The sequence below is a fragment of the Phacochoerus africanus genome, chromosome 9 (assembly GCF_016906955.1).
Source record: "Phacochoerus africanus isolate WHEZ1 chromosome 9, ROS_Pafr_v1, whole genome shotgun sequence".
Lineage (NCBI taxonomy): Eukaryota > Metazoa > Chordata > Mammalia > Artiodactyla > Suidae > Phacochoerus > Phacochoerus africanus.
The window spans coordinates 35,571,620-35,595,510 of NC_062552.1; the positions used below are offsets into that span (position 1 = coordinate 35,571,620).

Consider the following 23,891-nt stretch of genomic DNA (forward strand, 5'->3'; position numbering starts at 1 on the left):
CAGATCCTTAACCCACTGAGCAAGGCCAGGGATTGAACCTGTATCCTCAAGGAGACAACACTGGGTCCTTAACCCACTGAATCACTACAAGAACTCCTTTTCCAGCAAATGTATAGCATACATTTTACATGTAAATCTTTAATTCAACTAGAATTTATTTTGGTGTACGTCTAATTCTTAAAAGTAATTAAAATTAGTTGTATTAATTTATAGAATGAAAGAATGGGTACTGAAACCTTCATATATTTAAAATTAAACATTTTAACATGATTGCCCTATGATTGCAGGCCGTTTTGCTCACAGGAGAGCAGGGAACTGCGAAAACTGTAATGATTAAGGCCTACTTGAAAAAATATGATCCTGAAATACAGTTATCTAAAAGTCTCAACTTTTCATCTGCCACAGAACCGATGATGTTTCAGGTAAAACTCATCATTTTGCTCTCGTAATCAACATGTTAAATATGTCGTAGCGGTGGGTGCAATAGAATGTGTCTGCAAATAAAGCATCCTTATGTGCAGTTGTCTCCCAGTATCCCATGGGGGTTGGTTTCAGGACTCCTGCAGATACCAAAATGGATGGATTCTCTAATCCTTTTTATAAAATGGGTAGTATTTGCATATAACCTACGCACATCCTCCTGTGTATTTTAAATCATCTCTAGATTCCTTATACGACCTAATACAATGTAAATTCTGTGTAAATACAATGTAAGTGCTATGTAAACAGTTGCCGATGTGAGGCAAATTCAAGTTTTGCTTTTTGGAACTTTCTGGAATTTTTTTCCCCGACTTTTTTTTTGTCTTTTTTTTTTGCCTTTTTCTAGGGCCATTCCCGCGGCACATGGAGGTTCCCAGGCGAGGGGCTGAATCGGAGCTGTAGCCACCGACCTACGCCAGAGACACAGCAACACCGGATCCGAGCCACATCTGCAATCTACACCACGGCTCACAGCAACACCGGATCCCTAACCCACTGAGCCAGGCCAGGGATGGAACCCGAAACCTCATGGTTCCTAGTTGGATTCATTAACCACTGAGCCACTATGGGAACTCCTCCCCGACTATTTTTGATCAAAGTTGGTCGAACCCAAGGAAGTGGCACCTATGGATATGAAGGGCTCACTGTATATGTATCTCAAAAGATTTGGTGTTGCAGTTGGCAATCGGCTATTCAAACTTCCTAAAGCTGACATTGAAGCCAAATGCAAGAGGCATATTTTGGCATAATATTGAGGCTGAAGCTGAGCTCTGGAGTGTTTAATATACATTAATGACTAGAGTTCCTGTCGTGGCTCGGCAGAAATGAATCTGACTAGCATCCATAAGAACTCAGGTTCGATCCCTGGCCTTGCTCAGTGGCTTAAGGATCCCGCGTTGCCATGAGCTGTGGTGTAGATCACAGATGCAGCTTGGATCCTGTGTTGTTATGGCTGTGATGCAGGCCAGTGGCTACAGCTCCGATTGGACCCGTAACCTGGGAACCTCCATATGCCAGGGGTGCAGCCCTAAAAAGACAAAAAAACCAAAAAATCATTAATGACTAATGTTCCAATAACTTACTTTTTTACAAGTTCACAATATTTATTTTAAGAATAATATTTACACATATTAAATAAGTAAATTTTGTCCTACACTGAAAAGCTGGCTCATCATTTTTAGAGATGGATTGAAATCTAATGCCTAAGACAAACCATTTCCTTTTCTCTAGAGAACAATTGAAAGCTATGTGGATAAGCGGATGGGAAGCACATATGGGCCACCTGGAGGCAGAAGAATGACTGTATTCATTGATGATATTAATATGCCTGTGATTAATGAATGGGGAGATCAGGTATGACTAAAATATTTCCTAGAGATTATATTTATCAGTGTTCTTAGACATATAAAAAGATGAATAACCATCCCCTTATCAACCTGCTCACGATTCTCAGTCTCTTTTAACTTCTTGGTTATAGACGCCATTCTTCCTTCTTGAAATCTCTATATGCCTTTCCCCCAACACTCCATTCTGTTTCTCTGGCTGCTTGATTTCAACACGCTTTCTGGCTTTGTTCTTCCTTTCCTCGGGGTTTTATCTTTGCTCTCTTATTTCTCACTCTACGTACTCTCTCCTAGGAATACCTGATGTTAGAACACTCTTTTTTAAATTTAATTTTTATTTTTTATTGAATTATAGTTGATTTACAATGTTGTGTTAGTTTCAGGTGTACAGCAAAGGGATTCAGTTATATGTATCCACGTATCCTTTCTTTTTCAGATTCTTTTTCCGTATAGGTGTATATTTCCCTGTGCTGTACAGTAGATCTTTGTTGATTATCTATTTTAGGTGTGGTAGTGTGCATCTGCTAATCCTAACCTCCTAATTTATCCCCCTCCCAGCCTTTCCCCTTTGGTAACCATATGTTTTGTTGAAGTCTGTGAGTCTATTTCTGTTTTGTAAATAAGTTTGTTTCTATCATTTTTTAGATTCCACATGTAAGTGATATCATACGATGCTTGTCTTTCTCTATCTGACTTACTTCACTTAGTATGACAATCTCTAGGACCATCCAGCTACAAATGGCATTATTTCATTCTTTCTTTTTTATGGCTTTTTTATCCATTGTGTATATACACTACATCTTCTTTATCTATTCCTCTGTCATTGGGGCACATGGGTCTTTTTGAGTTATGGTGGAGAACACATTTGATAACCCTGCCATACACCGCTGTCCCAGTTGTGATCATCTGTCAATCCCAGACTCACTTCCCTTAGAGGACCTCACTGATGCTGCCAGGACTCTGTATGTTCCTCGTGGGATCCCCAACACCTTCTTCCTTCACTGCCCACTACCTCATCAACACCATCTACCCAGACTCCACCAGGACCTGTCACGATCCTCCCGCCCTTGAACCCAGTTTGCCTCATACACCACCAGGAGGTCCAGACTCCCACCCTGAGACTAATCCTCATCAATTCCGAATGGCCCTTACAACATTCTGTGTGCTGTAGAAGCCATCCACAAAATCCCCTGTAAATTCAGCTTCCTCTCTGAGTGTTCCCTCACCTTGCTCTAAAGGAGACCCGGGGATGCTGCTTTCCTTGCAGACCTCTCACCTGGAGGGGAGGGGGATGTGCTTCTCAATTCTCATTGCAGATAGACCTCTTTGCAGCTCCCGTAAGGGGAGGAGAGAGGAGGCGTATTTAGATATCACCTATAAGTGAGGAGCTATTGAATTCAGATTTTTATTTTATTTTTATTTTATTTTTGCTTTTTTTAGGGCCATGCCCATGGCAGATGGAGGTTCCCAGGCAAGGGGTCAAATCAGAGCTGTAACCGCTGGCCTACACCACAGCCATAGCAACGCTGGATCCGAGCTGCATCTGCAAGCTACAACATAGCTCACAGCAACCTTAACCCACTGAGCAAGGCCAGGGATTGAACCTGCGTCCTCGTGGTCGGATTCATTTCTGCTGCACCACAATGGGAACTCCCTGAATTCAGATTTTTAAATCCAATTAGGGATGTCTGGGTGGATCTCAAACTCAACGTATCCCAAGCCAAATTCCTGTTACTCCCTAAACCTGCTCCTCCAACAGTCTCCATCTTAAGAAGCAGCAACTCAACATTCAGCCTGTTAGGAAATCATGTTGGCTCTGCCCTCAAACTATCTAAGATTTGACCACAGCTCATCACTCCATTGCCCACCTGGTGCAAGTGGCCATCTCTCTTCTTGGTCATTCCACCTGTGTCCTCATTGCCCCGACCCCTCTCAGTCTATTCTCATGTCAGCCACCAGTTAACACTTGTGTCAGATCATGCCGTGCTCCACTGCTCAGAATCCTCCCATGAAACATGTGGCATATAAATGCCAGCATCCTTCCTCAGATCCACAGCCCCTACCGTTTAATCTCATCTGCCCATGACTCCCTCCATCCAGACTTACTGATCCTTGCACACACTGGGAAAAATGTTCACTCAGAGCCTCTTCATTTGCTGTTTCCTCTGCCTGGAATGTTCTTCCCCTAGGTATCTAAATGGTTTGCTGTCTTACTTCCTTCAAGTCTTTGGTTCTATGTCATGTGAGGTGAAGCCTTTCCTGCTGCCATATTCAGTTGCATCCCTGAGCACTGCCTATTTCCTTTCTCTGCTTTATTTTCTCCAAAGGACTCATACCACTTTATTTACATACATAAACATGCATGCGTACCTTTTTTTTCCCCTTTGGCTGTGCCTGTGGCACGTGGGAATTCCTGGGCCAGGGTTCGAACCCATGCCACAGCAGCAACCCGAGCCACAGCAGTGACAATGCCAGGTCCTTAACCTGCTGCATCACTAGGAGAACTCTGCAGGTGTATGGAATGTATGCTCCATGAAGACAGGGATTTTTGTCCATGTCACAACAGAGCTGGACACACAGTAGTCATTTATTAAATGTCTGCTGAATGAAAGAGTGTCATATTTGAGCTTATATGTCATCCAGTAGAGATGCCCAATAGGAATTTGGATATATGGGTGTGGAGGTTACAAGAGAATCTGAAGCTAGAGTTACAGAGTTGAGATTCTTTAGGATATGGAGTTGAGATGGCATCCCCCAAAATAGACAAGAGCCAAGGATGTTACATTTGAGGGAGGCGTGGAGAAACAGTGGCTTGGGGAGTGGTCCAGAGACATGAGATGACCCTAGAAAGAACTGAGCCTCTATAGCCAAGAGAGGAAACATTTTCAATAAGGAGGGAGTGTTAGCAGTGGTAGAGGCTGCATAGAAGAAAGATGAAGATATAAAACCCAAAGTCAAAACATTTGGCAAACTATCCCTAAAAGTATCCCACATTCTGATTTTTTTCTTTAAAATTTTGTTATTAAATTGTATTGATTTATGATGTGCCAATTTCTGCTGTACCACAAAGTGACTCAGTCATATATATATGTGTGTATATATATGTGTGTGTGTGCATAGATATATGTATACACATTCTTTTAAAATATTATTTTCCATCATTATCCCAGGAGATTGGACATAGTTTCCTGTGCTGTATAGTAAGACTTGTTGTTTATCCCTTCTAAATGTAGTAGTTTACATCCACTCCCATATTCTGATTTAAGGTAATTTGAAGAGTGGCCTGTTGAGTGTGAAAAAAAAAATCTATAGTAAAACGTGTAACTCTGAGTACTCTTGTAATTGTACCAAATATTCTGTAGTGCTCCTATCTAAATATATCATTTTGGTGAAGAGGATGTTGGATTTGCACCAGACAAATTGACCTTACGGTCTAGAGTTCATGGGTGGTACCATTTAAGTCAAATTGCCTTGAAGGTGATCGTCAGTCAACATTCACAAGCCCTTCACTGATAAGAGTTGCACATTTTCTTCTGCTTTCATCTGCACATCTTGTAGAAGCTATGTAAGAAAATGATAGCAATATGTTACTAAAGTACTACTGTGTAAAATTTCAGATAACAAATGAGATTGTGCGACAAATGATGGAAATGGAAGGAATGTACAGCTTGGATAAGCCCGGAGATTTCACTACAATTGTTGACGTCCAGCTTATAGCGGCGATGATCCACCCTGGAGGTGGTCGAAATGATATTCCACAACGTTTGAAGAGGCAGTTTACTGTGTTTAACTGCACGTTACCTTCAAATGCTTCAATAGACAAAATTTTTGGTATGACTATTCTTGAAGTTTAGTTTCTTAAAAGCATTATGTAATGGACATAAACCAAGCCAATCTTTATTTAAGAGATAAAAAGGCTCTATCTGAGGTGGAAAGCTAAATACAAAGACTTGTGTTTATAGTCTATTGTAAGAGTCAGGAGTGTTTAGAAAGAGCCTTGTTGAAGGTTGGCTTTAGAGGTAAGCAAACTTTTGTATTTTGGTTTTCTTGATTAATCAAAGAAATGTAGCCTTATGAATGACTGAACATAGAGCACAGGTTAACAATATAACATACCAAGTCAAATGTAGCATTTTGATATGTTAGTGAAAATGATATTTTTGACATCAAATTTAGGCTTGCAGAAACCATTCCATAAAAATTGTGTCCATGAAGACATACAAGGGAAGCTGAAGCGTGTATGTATGGACACTATTTATTTGACATAGCATGCTACAGATCAGAAAGGAAAGGCAGACTTTTGATAATTGATACTGGGATATTTAGTAATTCTTATGTGAAAATAATTGAAATCAGACCCCTACCTCACAGCTAGTATAAAAATCAATGCAGAGGGATTAAAGATTTAAATATGGAAGACAAAGTTATAAAATGTCTGGAAGAAAATGTTGGAAAATACCTGAATGACCTCTGGGTGGGAAAGAACTTCTTAAATGGGATTCAAAACATTGACCATAAATGAAGAAAATGACAAATTTGACTAGATTAAAAATGTAAGAGCTTCAGTTCATTTAAAAAGCAACATTAGAAGAGTAAAAAGACAAGCCCCAAAGTGGGAGAAAAACGTTTCAACCCAGGTAACAAAGCAAAAAATTCAGTAATCTGAATACTTCAAGAAAGCATGTGAATCAGAGAAAAGCAAACATCCTAATATAAAAATGGACAAAAATCTGGACACTTTAAGAAGAGGAAACCAAATGGCTGATCAACAAATGTAAAGATAACATTAGAATTCAGGAACATGCAAATTTAAAACACCATGGAAAACCACTTTATACTGACTAGATTTGTGAAAATGAGAAATTCTGACCCAAAAAATCAGGCATTGGTGAGAATATGAAGCAACTGAGATTCTCCCTCTGCTGGTGGGAGTATGAATTGCTACGAGCCCTTGATAATGGCTGGACATTTTTACCAGCGGTGGAACAATTCATACCCACAGCCAAGTATATATACCTGTTCATCTTTTTCTTCCTTTATGGTTGTGCAGTCTAATTTAAGAGGTTCTTTCTTACCCATAGATCATACAGATATTTGCCTATATTTCCTTTTGGATGTTTTATAATTGTGCCTTTCGTATTTGAGCCCTTAATCCATCTGTAGTTGACTTTGTACTTGTGCCCCAGAAGACTTTTACGTGAAGGTTAGAACAGTGCTCATAACATCAAAAACCTGGAAGTAACCCAAGTTTGTATCGACAGTAGAGTTGGATAAATCAGGTGTGGTGTGAGCACACAGCATGTAATGCTGGGCAGCAGTGAATATGAACAAACACGGCTACATGCTTCCACATGGACAAATCCCAGAAAGATACCTTTAAGTGAAAAAAGCTAGTCATGAGGAACATATGATGCCATTAGATTAAATTTCAAAAATTTAAGTTAAGAGGTTAATGTTCAAAAACATAAGTGGCAAAGCTAAAAAGAAAAATGAAGCACTCGTTCTCCCCAAGTCAGAGCAGGGGCTCCTCTGGAAGAAGAAACAGATTGGACAAAAGGGGCCTCTGAGGTGCTAGGGCAAAGTTGTATTTCTCAGGCTAATGGTCTTTATGTGAGTGTTGGCTAACTGTGAAACTATTTAATACACTATATGATTAATATCGAAAATGCGATATGGAAACAGACCAGAAGGTGAGGCTCAGAGAAGTGAAATAACTGTCCAATCAAGGGCATTCAGTGAGTGCACCACATAGCCGGCATGTGGCACTCATCCTGTTTTCTGATTCCAGGTCCCATGCTTCTCATACAACACATCTGTCCCACAGGAAGCTGGAACTCTCGAATCATAGGATTTCAGGAAGCAAAGGGGCCTTACAGGCGTCCAGCACAACCAAACATGACTTTAGAGGACAAGTTTGTGTTCTCTCAAAGCTGCTTTTCTTCAGGAGTTCCCGTTGTGGCTTAGCGGGTTAGGAACCTGACTAGGATCCTTGAGGATGTGGCTTCGATCTCTGGCCTCACTTAGTGTGCTAAGGATCCGGCGTTGCCACAGGCTGCAGTCTAGGTCACAGACATGGCTCAGATCTGGCGTTGCTGTGGCTGTGGCTGGCAGCTGCAGCTCCAATTCAATCCCTAGCCCAGGAACTTCCATAGGCCATAGCTGTGGCAAAAAACCCAAAACAAACCAAACACAGTGTCTGTGTCTGAAAGCCAGTTTCTTTCGCTGCTCTGCCCTTTGTTGACAGGCTCTGCATCCCTGAGCAGACACTCATATTCATTTTCCTCCAAAAATGCCATGCTTAGAGCTGAACGTTATCACTCAACACATAACCTCGCTGGAGTGATGTAGAGTGAGTCTGTTTTTTTCACCTTAACACTAAAAACACTTGAGACTTTAAGAACAGTTCATAAACCTCTGCCTGAGTTGTTCCTGAGGGTGATTATGTCGGATTATCCTTGTGCTGGGTGTTTCCTTGGAAACCGGCACGTCTTGGCCCAGGCCAGGGTATTGGCTGACTGCAGGTCAGGAGATGGGGGTCCTCAATCCACTTGTACCAACAACCCATCCGTTTGACCTTGACCATTTTGCTTTACCTGTCTGTGTCCCTTCTCCTTATCTGCAGGACAGAGAGAAGTAGTCTCTAAATTTTCTTCCAGCTCTTTCACTCTTCAGCGTGAGGGCTGTTCACAGGTTGCAGAGCCAGGTTGCCTGGGGTCATACCTCACAAGCTGGGGGACCTTGGGCAAGTGACTAAACTCATATTACAGGGGGAATAATGATACCCTCTAGGTCCATCCACGTTGCTACAAATGGCAAGTTAAGTCAGACATAGAAAGACAAATACCTATGGTCTCACTTATGTATGAAGTCTGGAAAACCAAAGAAAAGGACAAACAAAACAAATTAGAAACAGACTCAGGAGTTCCTGTCGTGGCACAGTGGAAAAGAATCTGTTTAGGAACCATGAGGTTGCAGGTTCAATCCCTGGCCTTGCTCAGTGGGTTCAAGATTCAGTGTTGCGGTGAGCTGTGGTGTTAAGTTGCAGACACGTCTCAGATCACATGTTGCGGTGGCTGTGGAGTAGGCCAACAGCTGTAGCTCTGATTCGACCCCTAGCCTGGGAACCTCCATATGCCTCTGGAGCGGCCCTAAAAAAAGGAAAAAAAGACAAAAAAAGAAAAGAAAAGAAAAAGAAAAAGAAACAGACTCATAGATATGGAGAATAAACTGGTAGCTGCTGGAGGCAGGGGTGGAGGGTGTAAAGTAAAATAGGTGAAGGGGATTAAGAGATACATAAACTTCCAGTTATAAAATAAGTCACAGGGATATAATATACAGAATAAGGAATATGGTCAAAAATAGAGTAATAATTTTGTATGGTGACAGATGGTTACTAGACTTACTGTGGTAATCATTTTTTAAGTGTATTTAAACGTTGTACACTTGAAAATACACGTATGTCAACTATTCTTCAATAAGAAATAAGTAAAAGGGGAATAATAATAAAATCTATCTCAGATCTTTTCTCATAGAACGTTGGGAGGTTTAAGTGAGTTAATCCATGTAAAATGCTTATCACAGTGTACTAAGCTTTCCTGGCCCCACTGTGGGCTCCCAGTCTTAGCTGATTCCTTGGGAGAAATTTTTTTTAAATTTATTTTATTGAAATATACTTGATTTACAATATTGTATTAATTTCTGCTGCACAGCAAAGTGACTCAGTTATAGATAGATAAATAGATAGATAGATAGATAGATAGATGCTTCTTCCTGTTCTTTTCCATTATGGATTATCACGCAATATTGAATACAAGTACCCTGTGATATACAGTAGTACCTCGTTGTGTGTCTATCCTCTATATAATAGTTTGCCTCTGCTAATCCCAAACTCCCAAATCTTTCCTTCTCCTTTGGCAACCGCAAATCTGTTCTCTATGTCTGTGAGTCTGTTTCTGTTTCATAGATAAGTTCATTTGTGTCATATTTTAGATTTCACATATAAGTGATATCATATGGTATTTATATTCCTTGAGAGACTTCCTTAGCATTACCTAGCTTAGTCATTCTTGTAATGGTTTATTCACTGGGATAAACATGTACCTTGTGATCTTTTAGTAAGCGCGTACGTTCAATCTTGTTTATTTTCCAGGAATTATTGGCTGTGGGTATTTTGATCCTTGCAGGAAGTTCAAACCTGAAATATGTGAGATGATTGTGAATTTGGTTTCAGCGGGCAGAGTGCTGTGGCAGTGGACTAAGGTACAGAATCATCCATTGTCAATAATCAGAAAAAAAATTAACTATTATTCAGCCTCGTTCTCACCTTGTGGCTCATGAAGTTATCATCACATCACGGGTTGTAGTGTTTTCCTGGAAAAGACAAATTAGGTGCTCAGATAGATTTATGATCCCATTTCCTTCCAGGGAACAAATGCACTGACTGAATGATGCTTTCCATATGTATGAGATATTACCGTAAACCAGACACAGCATCCAAGATGAAGTAGAATTTTGCTGAAATGAGAGCACTGCTTTTCCACTTGTTACTCTGATTTGTAATCTTTGTATATCTGTCTCCCCATCCTCGCCCCCAACAACCAAACTATGTCAGACACTCAAATATTCACTGACTATGTGAATACATGGATTTCCAGATCTTCTTAACTAACCAAGACTTAGAGTCCAACTTGTGGGTTTCTCTGAGGTGGAGCATGAGTTAGTAAATGGTTGGAGTGTAACAAAATCGTCTATGTTTTAATACCCGAATCAGTGCCCTAAGTAAAACTCAGCAAGCCTAGCTGTCACCAGATGTCTGAAGGCAGACTTATGAAAAAGCAATTAAGATAGGTCTGAGATAAAAAATAAACAAATAAGGGTTGATATATTTGCTTAAAAAAAAAGGTGGAGGAGATAAGGATTAGTTGTATATATAGTTCACGGTGCATTCATTAGGCCATTTACTCGCATCTGGGCAGAAGCAGGTGAGAAAAGAAAGAAGTTGACAAAAATTAAAAGGAAATGTTAGAAGGAAGGAAGCAAGTTAATAAGAGAGAAGAAACGAAAAAGAAAGGACTTTATTTAATTCTCTTTAATGGCTTCTTCAGTTGCTGCCATCGTAGTCTTTTACAGCAAAGAAGAAAAGCAATATTCACATAGGCTTACCCCTTTATTTTTGCATATTTATCATATAAGTGCATGCTTTGCATTTTGGTGAGTAGAATGAACATTTTAGCTTGAAATGGAACTGAGAGCAAGGAGGGAAATTGAAAGGTGATTGCTAAAATAACACTTCTCTTTATTCTATCTTCCCTTGCTACCTGCTGTTTTTAACTTGCACTGTGAATTAGCCTGTAGAAATTACTCTACAAACTCAATAGGGTACTTTTTCAATACAGAAAGGGCACATTCCATGAATAGGTACTAAAGAAAGCACTTGCTTTCCTGAATTAATCATGTGGAGAGTTTGCTTTGTATCTCCAGAATTATCATTGTTTCACTTTCAGAAATGCCGTCGATGGTATCACTTGCAGTCTTTACACTTGGTCAGCAGCAATGCTTCCCACGCCTACTTCACCTCAAGTTTATCCCTAAACTGGTAGCTCTCTGTTTAAGAGGGCAGAATGTGTCATGGTAATGACTTTCTTTGCCTATTTGGATTCTAGAAGTTGGTAGAAATAATAAGTAAATTAGTGTCCAAATGAGCAAAACCCACAAAAAACACCAAGCAATGCATGTCACGATTGCCTGTATATTGTAGATATACAGATACATGAAAGCATGTCGACTGAATTTGCTACCCAAAGTGAAATCTCGATTATGACGAACAAATGCATTTTTGGAAATCCAAATGCATTCAGGACCTTAATCAATCCAAGTCTGTAGAAGATGGTCATTATTAAGTGATCGTTCATTGTTCACCTGCTGCATATGGAAGTTCCCAGGCCAGGGGTCGAATCCGAGCTGCAGCTGCCGGCCTACACCACAGTCACAGCGACACGGGAATCTGAGCCACGTCTGTGACCTACACCACAGCCTGCAGCAACCCCGGATCCTTAACCCACTGAGTGATACCAGGAATCGAACCCACATCGTCGTAGATACTAGTTGGGTTCTTTTAATCGCTGAGCCACAGCAGGAACTCTCAATGTTCATTGTTCTTAACTGCATCACAGCCAGCTCACATTCAGTTTTTTGTTATGACATATTTCCATATACACACTAATAAGGTTAACAGTGATTAGGAATGCTTATTCCTACAATTCATAGAGTTTTTAAGAACTCTGGGGACAGTGGCTCGTTCTAGGCCCACTATTGGAGGTAGAACAAGAGCCGGAATCTGCGTCTAGTGTGTTTATTCTTGAATCCATCCTCTTCAAGATCTTATGGTTGGTTCTATACCGGCTTATTTATGATGTGTTTTTTTCCATCAATTCTGTGGCAAAAATATGTAACTTAATCTTAGTTTATTTAACTCAGCCTATTTTATTTAAAACAGAATTTGTGAAATAAAAGAATTTTAGAAGCAGTTGTGTTTTTAGTTTTATCTGAAAGGCAAATTGAGTTTTACCTTTTTTTTTCCCCTCCTCTAGGTGAAAATGCTGCCTACTCCTTCCAAATTTCATTACATTTTCAATCTGCGAGATCTTTCCAGAATTTGGCAAGGAATGTTAACCATAAAAGCTGAGGAGTGTGATTCGATTCCTATTCTCCTGTCACTTTTCAAACATGAGTGCAACAGAGTAATCGCAGACAGGTGTATATTATAGCACTTGAGTGTGAACGTACTCCATAAGTGGTTTATACTACTAGATTAATTCCTGCCTTATCTACACAGTACAGTAAGGAGTGTTATCTTAAGTTGCTCTGGGGCTTGTGAAGCATGGATGTCATTTCCCACCTGCTGGTCACCTTAAAAAAAAAAATGCCCTGGCCATTTCCTTGAGTATTATTTCAGTAGGACATTTTAAAAAAAATATCAGCATCAATAACATCATCAGAGAGTCAATAACATTCAGAGGCAAATTTTAGTCATGTATACTTTCTAAAAAGCTTGAGCTCTGTGTAGTAAGAGCTCTGTTGCCTGGTGAAATCTGGTAATAAGCTCTGCCATCTTTCTGAGCCTCTGTTCCAGCTATAAAATATTGATGTGGAGTTCCTGTCGTGGCGCAGTGGTTAACGAATCCGACTAGGAACCATGAGGTTGCGGGTTCGGTCCCTGCCCTTGCTCAGTGGGTTAAGGATCTGGCGTTGCCGTGAGCTGTGGTGTAGGTTGCAGACGCGGCTCGGATCCAGCGTTGCTGTGGCTCTGGCGTAGGCCGGTGGCTACAGCTCCGATTCAACCCCTAGCCTGGGAACCTCCATATGCCACGGGAGCGGCCCAAGAAATAGCAACAACAACAACAAAAGACAAAAAATAAAATAAAATAAAATATTGATGTAATGTTGGTCTTACGTGACTGTAAAGGGCCTACCACAGTGTCTCACAGAGGTTGTAGCTGTCAAATATTAGTCCCCCTCCTTCTCCCTTCCCCCGCTGTTATTACGAGCCTGGAAAGGACCTCCATACACCCTGCTCACACACCCTGAAAGAGGATGCTCACCCACTACTACCTGTCAAGTCTATACTCTGTTACAAATTTTCCAGACCCTTGACCTCACCCAAGGGACTCAGCTGTATTGTTAAAGAAAACAACTATTCATGATGCTTATTGAAACAATGAGATGCTCCGTCTTTATTCAAGACTGTCGTGGTAGGTGTAGGGCCTATACAGTGAGGTTTTGCAATACAGAGAATTTAGGTTCAACTCCAAATGCAACAAGGAAAAAGTGGAAATTGATAACCAAGGAACAGGATGTTTGCTGAATGGGAAATGACTAAGAGGAAATGAGGGCGATAAAGAAGGATTCTGGCTAAACTGATCTCACAGGATCCTTGCTACAATTGGGGAATGCAAAGGAGCATATGGAAGTCCAAAAGTTGGGGCCTAATTGGGAAGAAGATTGAGAGGAGCCTAAGTTTGGCCACGGAGGGACCCTGTCAGTATTTTCTATAAGAAATACTGATGGTGGAGTCATGTCTGCTTCTGGTCAGAAGGCACAATGTGTTGTTTTCCCTGTTCCAAGGTAAGGAGGTGCAGGATGGAGTTCCTGCCGCTGCTCAGCAGAGACGAATCTGACTGGTAACCTTGAGGGCGCGGGTTCGATCCCTGGCCTCCCTCAGTGGGTTAAGGATCTGGCATTGCTGTGGCTGTGGTGTAGGCTGGCAGCTGTAGCTCCGATTTGACCCCTAGCCTGGGAACCTTCATATGCCGCAGAAGAAGGTGCAGCGGAATGGGGGCTGGGAAGAGGTGGAGAGAGGTTGAAACCATGTTTGGTTGGAAAAGGTGCCTTCCTAGTTTGTATTTTTACTCTTGCGTTTCTCTTTCAGATTTATAACCCCAGAGGACGAGCAGTGGTTTAATGCACATCTTATTCGTGCAGTTGAAGAAAACATCAGCGCAGATGTGGGATCGTATATTCTTCCTGAACCATACTTCGTAGATTTTCTCCATGAGGTGCCTGAACCAACTGGAGATGAACCCGAAGACGCTGTGTTTGAAGTGCCCAAAATCTATGAATTGGTATTTGTTTTCAACTTTTTGGATCACTCACCTTGCTAGATAGTTCTCCCTGAACCAGAGTCCCACCATGGAGTTGCCATAACAACTGTGATAGTTCTATGCTGTGATTCATGTCACCATACACCATGTAAAATATTTTATTTCAGTTAAATTTAGCAGTAGTCCCAAAAAGCCAGAAATAAGACAAGTATGCATCACGATTATTTAATATTGCTTTGAAAGTTCTAGGCAATGCAACAAAATGACAAAAAGAAAATAGCTGTAATTGTCAGATAGAAAAAGATATCATTATTTGCAGATGGTATGGTTATCTCTCGCTATAATCCCAGAGAATTAAAAATCTGTTTCAGCTACTAAGAGTTCAATTAAGGAGTTCCCTTGTGACACAGTGGGTTAAGGATCTGGCATCATTTCAGCAGCTCAGGTTGTTTCTGTCATGCAGGTTCGGTCGCTGCCCTTGAAACTTCCACATGCTGTGGATGTGGCAAAAAAAAAAAAAAAAAAAAAAAGACAGGAGTTCAGTTATATGTCCCAATAAGCTAATAGAAACATAAAACTGAATACCCTCTGTAACAGAGGTTGGCAAATACAACCAATGAGCCAAATCCAGCCTACTGCCTGATTTTTGTTTGTTTTGTTTTGTTTTAGATTCATGAGCTGAGAAGGGTTTTTATATTTTTATATATTTTTATATGGGTAGGAAAAATTCCAAAGGATAATAATATTGTGTGATGTGAAAATTATGTGGAATTCAAATTTTAGTGTCCACGCGTAACGTCGTATTGGAATACGGCCAAGCCCCTCTGTTTGTGTCTTGTCTAGGATCGCTTTTGTACTGCAGTGTGGAGTTGAATAGTTGTGACAGAGACCACAGGGGCCACAAAGCCTAAAATATTTACTGTCTTGTCTTTTACATGACAAGTTTGCCATCGCTTGCCAACCATCCCAAGATAGAAAACACAACATAAAAGTATGTCCTTCAGCAGCAACAAGTGTGTAAGGTGTCTAGGAATAAACATGATAAAACTTTATTTGGTTAAATGACAACACATCATTTTCCCTAAGTTAATGTATAGGTGTAATGAAGCTTGAAACAAGCCTCCAAAGAGATTTTTTTAAAACAGGGTCACATAACACAGTAATTCTGAAGTGCATGTAGGTCAAAGAATTAAATGGAGTTGCATCCACAGCGTGTGGAAGTTCCCAGGCTAGGGATCTAATCAGAGCTACAGCTACCAGCCTATGCCACAGCCACAGCAACTCAGGATCCGAGCCACATCTGCAATCTACACCACAGTTTGGGGCAATGCTGGATCCTTAACCCACTGAGTGAGGCCAGGGATTGAATCCCAACCTTAATTTCCATGGATAGGAGTTGGTACTGGGGTTCTTGGAGGAAAAGTTCAGAAATGTTTTCATATTGAAAACCAACCAGTTTCAATAACTAAAAATCAACTAATCCATGACAAATTTTTTGAAATCCATGAGGTAAAAATCTTTTTCTTAAAATTACTTTTGAATGTCCTTCCAATTGTTGCCTTCCTAAATGTTTAGATCCTTAAAAAAATTTTTTTTATTATAGTTGATTCACAATGTGTCAATTTCTGCTATACAACAAAGTGACCCAGTTATACATATATATATATTCTTTTTCTCATATTATGCCCCATCATGTTCCATCACAAGTGACTAGATATAGTTCCCTGTGCTGTACAGCAGCACCTCATTGCTTATCCATTCCAAATGCAGTAGTTTGCATTGACTAATCCCAAACTCCCAGTCCATCCTACTCCCTCCCCCTCCCCCCTGGCAACCACAGTCTGTTCTCCATGTCCATGAGGTTATTTCTTTTCTGTGGATGTGTTCATTTGTGCCATATATTAGATTCCAGGTGTAAGGGATATAAATGGTATTTTTCTCTCTCTCTCCACCCATAGGTACCATCCTTTGAATCTCTGTCTGAAAGACTCCAGTTTTACCAGAGACAGTTCAATGAAATCATTAGAGGAACATCTCTTGATCTGGTGTTTTTTAAAGATGCAATGACTCATCTTATTAAGGTTCTAACTGTTGACTATTTACTGATATAAATCGATCATGTAAAAGCTTAGTAAATTTCACAAACTTTTTCAGAGAATAAGTATATAATATCAGGTAGCATATAGAAGAGACTCTAAAGGTTGAGTCAGTTCACTGTCTCACAAACCAAAGGCTGAATCGGAAATCCCTTAACTTGAATACACTACATGACAGCAAATGTTTTTCAAGGGCAAACAGATGGGTTTTGTGTTCAGACTTTTGACACACTGAGTCAGAGTTTTACCTCCTCGACAGTAAGCTGGAGAATCCTGTGGAAAAAAAATACTCCTTTCTCAAATTACATTTTGATGTAATGGGAATCCTCTTCCCCATGGAGGAAAAGCTGATGCTTTAAAAAAATGTCGGTTTCATGATTGGCTTACAGATTACAGACAAACTGATGAGGCAAGGGGAAAGGTGAGTGCACAGAACAGATGAAAAAATAGAAACTAACTAGAGGCAGCACCAAAAAAGGAGCATGGCTTGCTCCAAGTCTAAAAGGCTGCAGAAAGGAGTCATTGAATTGTGTTATTTGTAGATCAAAAAGGAGTTTCTCCTTGAAGGGAAGTAGGGAGTTTTCATAGGGAGGAGGCAGTTCACACTCTGTTTGTTATAGAATTGTCTTCTGCAAAATTGGTAAATTTTCAGATGCATTAGGATTGTTTCACATTTATCTGTTCAACAAGTAATTACTGAGTACCCACTGTGGCTAGGCCTTGGGGGCGTGGGACCCTGTTCTAGGAGCAAAACCATGTGAGTCACGTATTAAAATATGGTAGAATTGATGCATATCAAGTTATCTGCCATCTGTAAAACTTGAATTAAAAAAAATTCTTTGAGAGTTCACCCTGTGGGGCAATGGGTTAAGAATCTGACTGCAGCAGCTTGGATCACTGCAGAAGCACAGGTTTGATCCCCGGCCCAGTGCAGTGGGTTGAGGATTCATCATTACCACAGCGGCAGTGTAGGTTGAAGTTGCAGCTTGGATTCAGTCCCTAGCCCGGGAATGTCCATATGCCATGGGCATGGCTTCAAAAAAAAAAATTCCTTGTAGTAGTATTAATTTAGTTATCCATCTGGACTTTCTTCCTAATCAATGACATTAATGTAAAAGACAGCTTTTTAGCGTTGTCTCCATTTGGCCTGAGGAATATTTGAATCACAATTTGAGCCTTATCCTCTGGGAGGGAATCAACTATAGAGAAGCAACACAAGGCTGAAGGCTGTTCCTCTAAGTCTGTCTCTACAGATGTCTTTCTGCCCCTATTTTAAGTAGAATTTGATGCTTCTGAAATTTTTTCATTAGCAGAGACATGATGGAGGCAGTGTTTGTTCTAGAACTAGTTGTCTACATAAGTCAGCGTGTTAGACTAATGATAAGAAGCAGACAATTCTAAACTGTTGGGAAGAGACACTCCATTATCCATTGAGCCTAAAAATAATAAAACTACACACAGAAAGAGACACAGAGAGAGAGAAATAGTTTTGAAATAGGAGATAGGAAAGCAAATTTGTTCACTTTTTCATGATGTAAATATAGATAGGCAGGGAAATAATTGGAATCGAGTAAATCAATATGCAACGTTGTGAAAGGAAAAAGTCTGAAAGCATATGGTCAAACCTTGGACCCATTTAATGCAAGCAAATGCGAACAATTGAATTCTATTTTCAACTACATACTGTTTCATTTCAAAACAGATTTCACGAATAATTCGAACATCGTGTGGAAATGCACTGCTGGTGGGTGTCGGTGGTTCAGGAAAACAAAGTCTTTCAAGATTGGCCTCTTTTATAGCTGGGTATCAGATATTCCAGATAACATTAACCAGGTAAGATCAAACATGCCAATTATATTTTATTCTATGGTTAATTTCACTGGGGTGAAATGTTTACTTAAAAAATTATGGCAATTTGGTATGTATATTTGTTTATTTATTTTAAATATTGCCAATCTTTTTTTTTTTTTTAAATCTTTATTTTTCGTCTTTTCTAGGGCCGCTCCCGTGGCATATGGAGTTCCCAGGCTAGGGGTCGAATCGGAGATATAGCCACCGGCCTACACCAGAACCACAGCAACTCGGGAGCCAAGCCACATCTGCGACCTACACCACAGCTCACGTCAACGCCAGATTGTTAACCCACTGAGCAAGGCCAGGGATCGAACCCGAAACCTCATGGTTCCTAGTTGGATTTGTTAACCACGATGGGAACTCCTGGTGTATTTATTTTTTAAATAAACTTCTTATTCAAGTGTAACATACATAAAGAATTGAACACAAATCATGGGTGTCACAAAGGAATTACACCAAGGCAGCTGGCTCACAAAGACATAAAACAGCACGAGTACCCAGAAGCATCCTCAGGTCCTGCCCCAGTCACTACCCTCCCAAGGGGAACCAGATTCTGACTTCTATGCCCATTGCTTGATTTTACTTTTTTTTTTCTTTTCTTTTTAGGGCTGCACCTGTGGTAAATGGAAGTTCCTGGGGTTAGGAGTTGAATCAGAGCTGCCTCTGCCAGCCTACACCACAGCCACAGCAACATGAGAGCCGAGCTACATCTGCAGCCTACACTTCAGCTCACAGCAATGCCAGATTCTTAACCCACTGAGGGAGGCCAGGGATTGAACCCACATCCTCACAGACACTACGTCGGGTTGTTAACCCTCCGAGCCACAACAGGAACTCCTTGATTTTCTCTATTTTTGAACTTTATGTCAGTCCAATCATTTACTCTTTTTCGTCCCATTTCTGTTGCTTGCACTTTGTGAATTAGATCCCCAAGGCTACATATAGCAGTAGTTCCTTCATTTTTATTGCTGTAGAGTCTTCCACTTTATCACCTATTACTGCCATTTGTTTCTCCAGTGTACTGTTTGATAAACATTTGTGGGGTCATCTTTGTGCAAATGCAGCGGTTAGGACTATTCTTGCACTCCTGGAGATAGAATTGCTGGGTATAACTCTGCATACAGTCAGCTTTAGCAGATCTGCAGAGTAGTTTTCCGAAGTGGCTGTTCCATTTACATGTCCATCAACAGTTCGTGAATGCATTTCCTCCGCATCCCTGCCTGCCTGGGCAATGTGAGTCTATTTTTTCACAGGGGCTCAGGTGGACCGGCATGACTGTAACACTGTAGTTTCAGTTTGCAGTTCCCAGGTGGCCAATAATGTTGTGCATATTTTCATCTCTTATTGGCCATTATTAAAGCCTGTTTTGTGAAATAATCTTAAGTCCTTTGCCAATTTTTTTTTTTTTTGGTCCAGCTGGAGTGTGCTTCCCTCACTGGTTTTTAGGAGTTCTTTATGTATTTTAGATGTCATTTCTTTGTCAGAGGGTGTATTGCAATTATCTTTTCACAGTCACTACCTTGCCTTCTCACTCTCAGCAGATCTTAATTTTAATGAACCTTAAGTTGTCAACGTTTTTCCTTTATCTTAGTGCTCTTTGTATTCTGTTTAAAAAAAAAAAAATCGTGAAGGTATTCTGTGATTTCCTTCACATTTCTGGATAAAATTTACTATCTTTACATTTAGAACTATAACCCATCTGGAATTAATTTTCTTATAAAGTCTGAGATAGAGGTAAGCATATTTTTGAATATAGATACCCAGTTTATTCAGCATCATTTTTTTGAAAAGGTCATGTTTTTCTCGCCACACCACATTGTCACTTTTTTTCAACAGATTATCTCTGTGACTATAGCCTATTCCACATGTTTATCTCTCTTTGTACTTTGTATTTCTTTGAACTTTGTATCTCCCAGTGTTTTAATTACTGTAGCTTTTTAACATGTCTCCAACGAATTTATTGTTCTTCATTATTGTCTTGAATATGTAACACTTTGTATTTCCATATTTATTTTGGATCACCTTTTCAATTTACACACACACTCGCTTCTCTGCTGCCAAATAGATGAATTTTTGACAAGATACAATTTACAAGAGAATTTAAAAGACATAAAACATCGAATATCTAGAAGTGAATTAAATTACATTAGTTGTCAACATTTAAAAACTGGGAAAGTTCACATGAAAAACAAACATATTTCTGACTTCCCTTGAAATAATTGGAAGATCTGGCAATGATGGACCTGTGTTCCCTGGTGGCTGACAGTGAGCAGCTGCCTCCTTAGAGGGTACATGCAATCTTCCAATTGACCAGAGACCCCACCAGCCCTGCTCATTTGCTCATTGGCATTACCTGCCTCATTCCTGTAGGCATCTGAGTTTGCGGTCCTGGGGCAGCTGGTGATGCAGTCCTTGTAGTCAGCAGTAACAGAGACTCACATTAAGACAGGTGTGTTGACTATATATTTTTTTCCATGGCATATGGAAGTTCCCAGGCTAGGGGTCAAATCAGAGCCACTGGCCTACACCACAACCATAGCAACACCAGATCCAAGCCACGTCTGCAACCTACACCACAGCTCACGGCAATGCCGAATCCTTAACCCACTGAGCGAGACCAGGGATTGAACCTGCGTCCTCATGGATGCTAGTCAGATTCGTTTCCACTGAGCCATGACGGGAACTCCCCTGACTATATTTTATTATTGTTTGGCCAACACTGGTTCTTCCTCATGTGTGGTCTGGCATGGTCCCCTCCTGTTTCTAGAGATCTGTGAGTATAAAATTCTTCCTTGATGACTGTTTTTTCTGTGTCTATGTGTCTTACCATACATGGTTCCATCAAATCCTGGGTCATTCTAAAAGAGCAGGGAGGAGGGGATAGAGAGGAGGGGTCAGTGGGGACAGTTGGAAGCAGGCAGGATTGACAGCCCTCAGCAACTGATTGGATATGAGGTGAAGGAGGGGAGAGAAGAGAGTCTAGGATGACACCTGGTTTCTTTCCTGGTGATTATCACATTGCATTTAAAAAGTGCTTGTTCACAGAGGTCGCTTTGTGGCTCAGCAGTAACAAATCCAACTAGGAACCATGAGGTTGCAGGTTCGATCCCTGGCCTTGCTCAGTGGGTTAAGGATCTGGTGTTGCCGTGAGCTGTGGTGTAGGTCACAGACATGGCTTAGATCTGGTGTGGCTGTGGCTGTGGCATAGGCCAGCAGCTGCAGCTCTGATTGGACCCCTAGCCCAGGAACTTCCATATGCAGCAGGTGCAACTCTAAAAGCAAAAAAAAAAAAAAAAAAAATTAAGTGCTTGTTTACATTTCTTTCTCCTTCACTAGCCCCTAAGCTTCCTGATGACAGACCATTGTAACCTTTGTCCTGTCTCCCATTATTATAAAGTGGGTACTTTTGACACTGCAAAAATATGTGTTGACCAATGAATAACCCAATGAGAATTCAGTTCAATGCATGTTGCGTATGTGATGTCTGGAGAACATTCGGTTTCCATAGGTTGTTAGACTCATGGGTATGAAGTTTAGGAGAAGGTTCTGGATATATAAGAATAAGTCTCAGTGGAGCGAACACATTTTAATGGGGGTGTGAAGAGGGAGGGAAGAAAAGGCGCCTAGGGAAAGAAATCTGGGGTCTCCCCTGTCGAGAAGGGCGGCTTGCAAGCGGGAGGGAGAAGAAGAGGCAACACAGAGGAGGAAATCTGCAGTGGTTTCCAGAAGCCACAGAGATAGAGAATTAGCCCGAAAACGTGAATTAATTTAAAGCATGAAAAGTGGTGACTAAGATGTCAAAAACTCTCAGTGGATTGGATGGGGGCAGAAGCCACATTGTACTACAGAAGGGAAGAAGCAGAGATTAGGAGCTCCTCAAGAAGCATAGCTATGAAAGAAAGAAACAAGAGAGGTCAGGACCTAGAGAGGCGTGTGTTGTGACCTGCACATTGCCATTGTATGCAATTTATCGTTAATTTTGTTTATAATTTATCTCAACTTTCATGCCAATCCAGGCTCATCTATATATTGCAGAAGCAATATGTAACAGTCTGTATATTGCAGAAGCAATACATAACAGGCACTTTCATTTAAAAAAATCTGTGGAGTTCCTGTCATGGCGCAGTGGTTAACGAATCCGACTAGGAACCATGAGGTTGTGGGTTCGGTCCCTGCCATTGCTCAGTGGGTTAAAGATCCGGCGTTGCCGTGAGCTGTGGTGTAGGCTGCAGACGCGGCTCGGATCCTGCGTTGCTGTGGCTGTGGCATAGGCCGGTGGCTACAGCTCCTATTTGACCCCTAGCCTGGGAACCTCCATATGCCGTGGGAGCGGCCCAAGAAATAGCAAAAAAGAAAAAAAAAATAAAAAAATCTGTAAAACAGCTTTGTGCCTTAACTGATGGGTCATGGAGAGGGTTCCCATGACAGCTCCAGGCCACACCACCTCTGAGGAAAAAGATGGGGGCTGTGTTGCTGTCAAAGGTACAGCTACCTCTCAGCAGGCCAGCTTACCAGTTTCCCTTGCTAATGAATTCTCCCCCTTGGGAATTACTTTGAGAGGACACACGCTCTCTTTTTGGTGACATTGCTTTTGCTGAGGTCTACAAGGCTCTTAACTATAGTGTCACCCAGAATGGCTTGGCTGGCGCTCCTAGTTTGAAAATAAGCAATTTACTCCTTTAAGCATACTTAAGCTACACCATCTCTGGGGTCCACAACAACCCGTGCAAATGGATAATTCACTTTGCAGATGAAGACACAAGCGGAGAAATGTTTCTAAAGTTGCAAAGTAGAGATCTGAAGCCCGGTCTTTCTGGTTTCAATGCCCATGGTCTTTTCCCTGAGACCCTCCAGCCTGCACTGTACAACCCCCTAAACGGAAGGGTTTCTTTATGGTCCGTGTCATCGGTCTGGTCACGAGGATTTATATACAGCATTTCAGAAAATGTCCGCTTTGTCTTTACACATCACGTCCCTTCTGGTAGCACATACCTTTAGTAGGAAACGGAGTAAACAGAAAATCAGAGACCAAGATCTGCTCTTTTCATAACCTGTAACCACATAATGACAACATTTCTGTTTATTTATATCGCATTGCATAATGCATCTTTTTCTGAAGGCTTTCTCTGAATCCAGCCACTTAGTAGGACATGCAAATTACCACTGAATGAAATTTATCGCCCATATTATTTACAATTTATCTCAACTGTCATATCAGCCCCGGCTCATCCCAATTTCAGATTTGTTTTAAGTATTATGCATATATATTCACTTGGAGGAAAAATCTGTTCTTGAGGACTGTCAGATTGTGAAGAATGAAAGTTCCTCTCTCTATTCCCACTTATTTGCTCTGAGTCACTTCCGGTAAATTCCCCACTTCTTACTTTTCAAGCTAAACGAAACCTATCTATTTAGAGCGGTAACATACAGCTATTTAGCTCTGTGTTTTCTAGCAGCTTCTTTACTTAGTATCTGTTGGAACAGGTACAGATTATGCTCTAGTTATCATGAATTATACT

At 40.8% G+C, this 23,891-nt stretch overlaps 1 protein-coding gene across 1 annotated transcript in view; it reads left to right on the forward strand.

Annotated features, from left to right (window-relative positions):
- Positions 1 to 23,891, forward strand: part of DNAH8 (dynein axonemal heavy chain 8) — a 269,859-nt gene that overhangs the window by 133,207 nt on the left and 112,761 nt on the right. Inside the window, 8 exon segments of the mRNA XM_047797103.1 lie at positions 288 to 422; positions 1,711 to 1,833; positions 5,441 to 5,654; positions 9,973 to 10,082; positions 12,413 to 12,576; positions 14,251 to 14,443; positions 16,381 to 16,503; positions 18,221 to 18,351. Of these exon segments, the coding sequence (XP_047653059.1) occupies positions 288 to 422; positions 1,711 to 1,833; positions 5,441 to 5,654; positions 9,973 to 10,082; positions 12,413 to 12,576; positions 14,251 to 14,443; positions 16,381 to 16,503; positions 18,221 to 18,351 (1,193 nt within the window).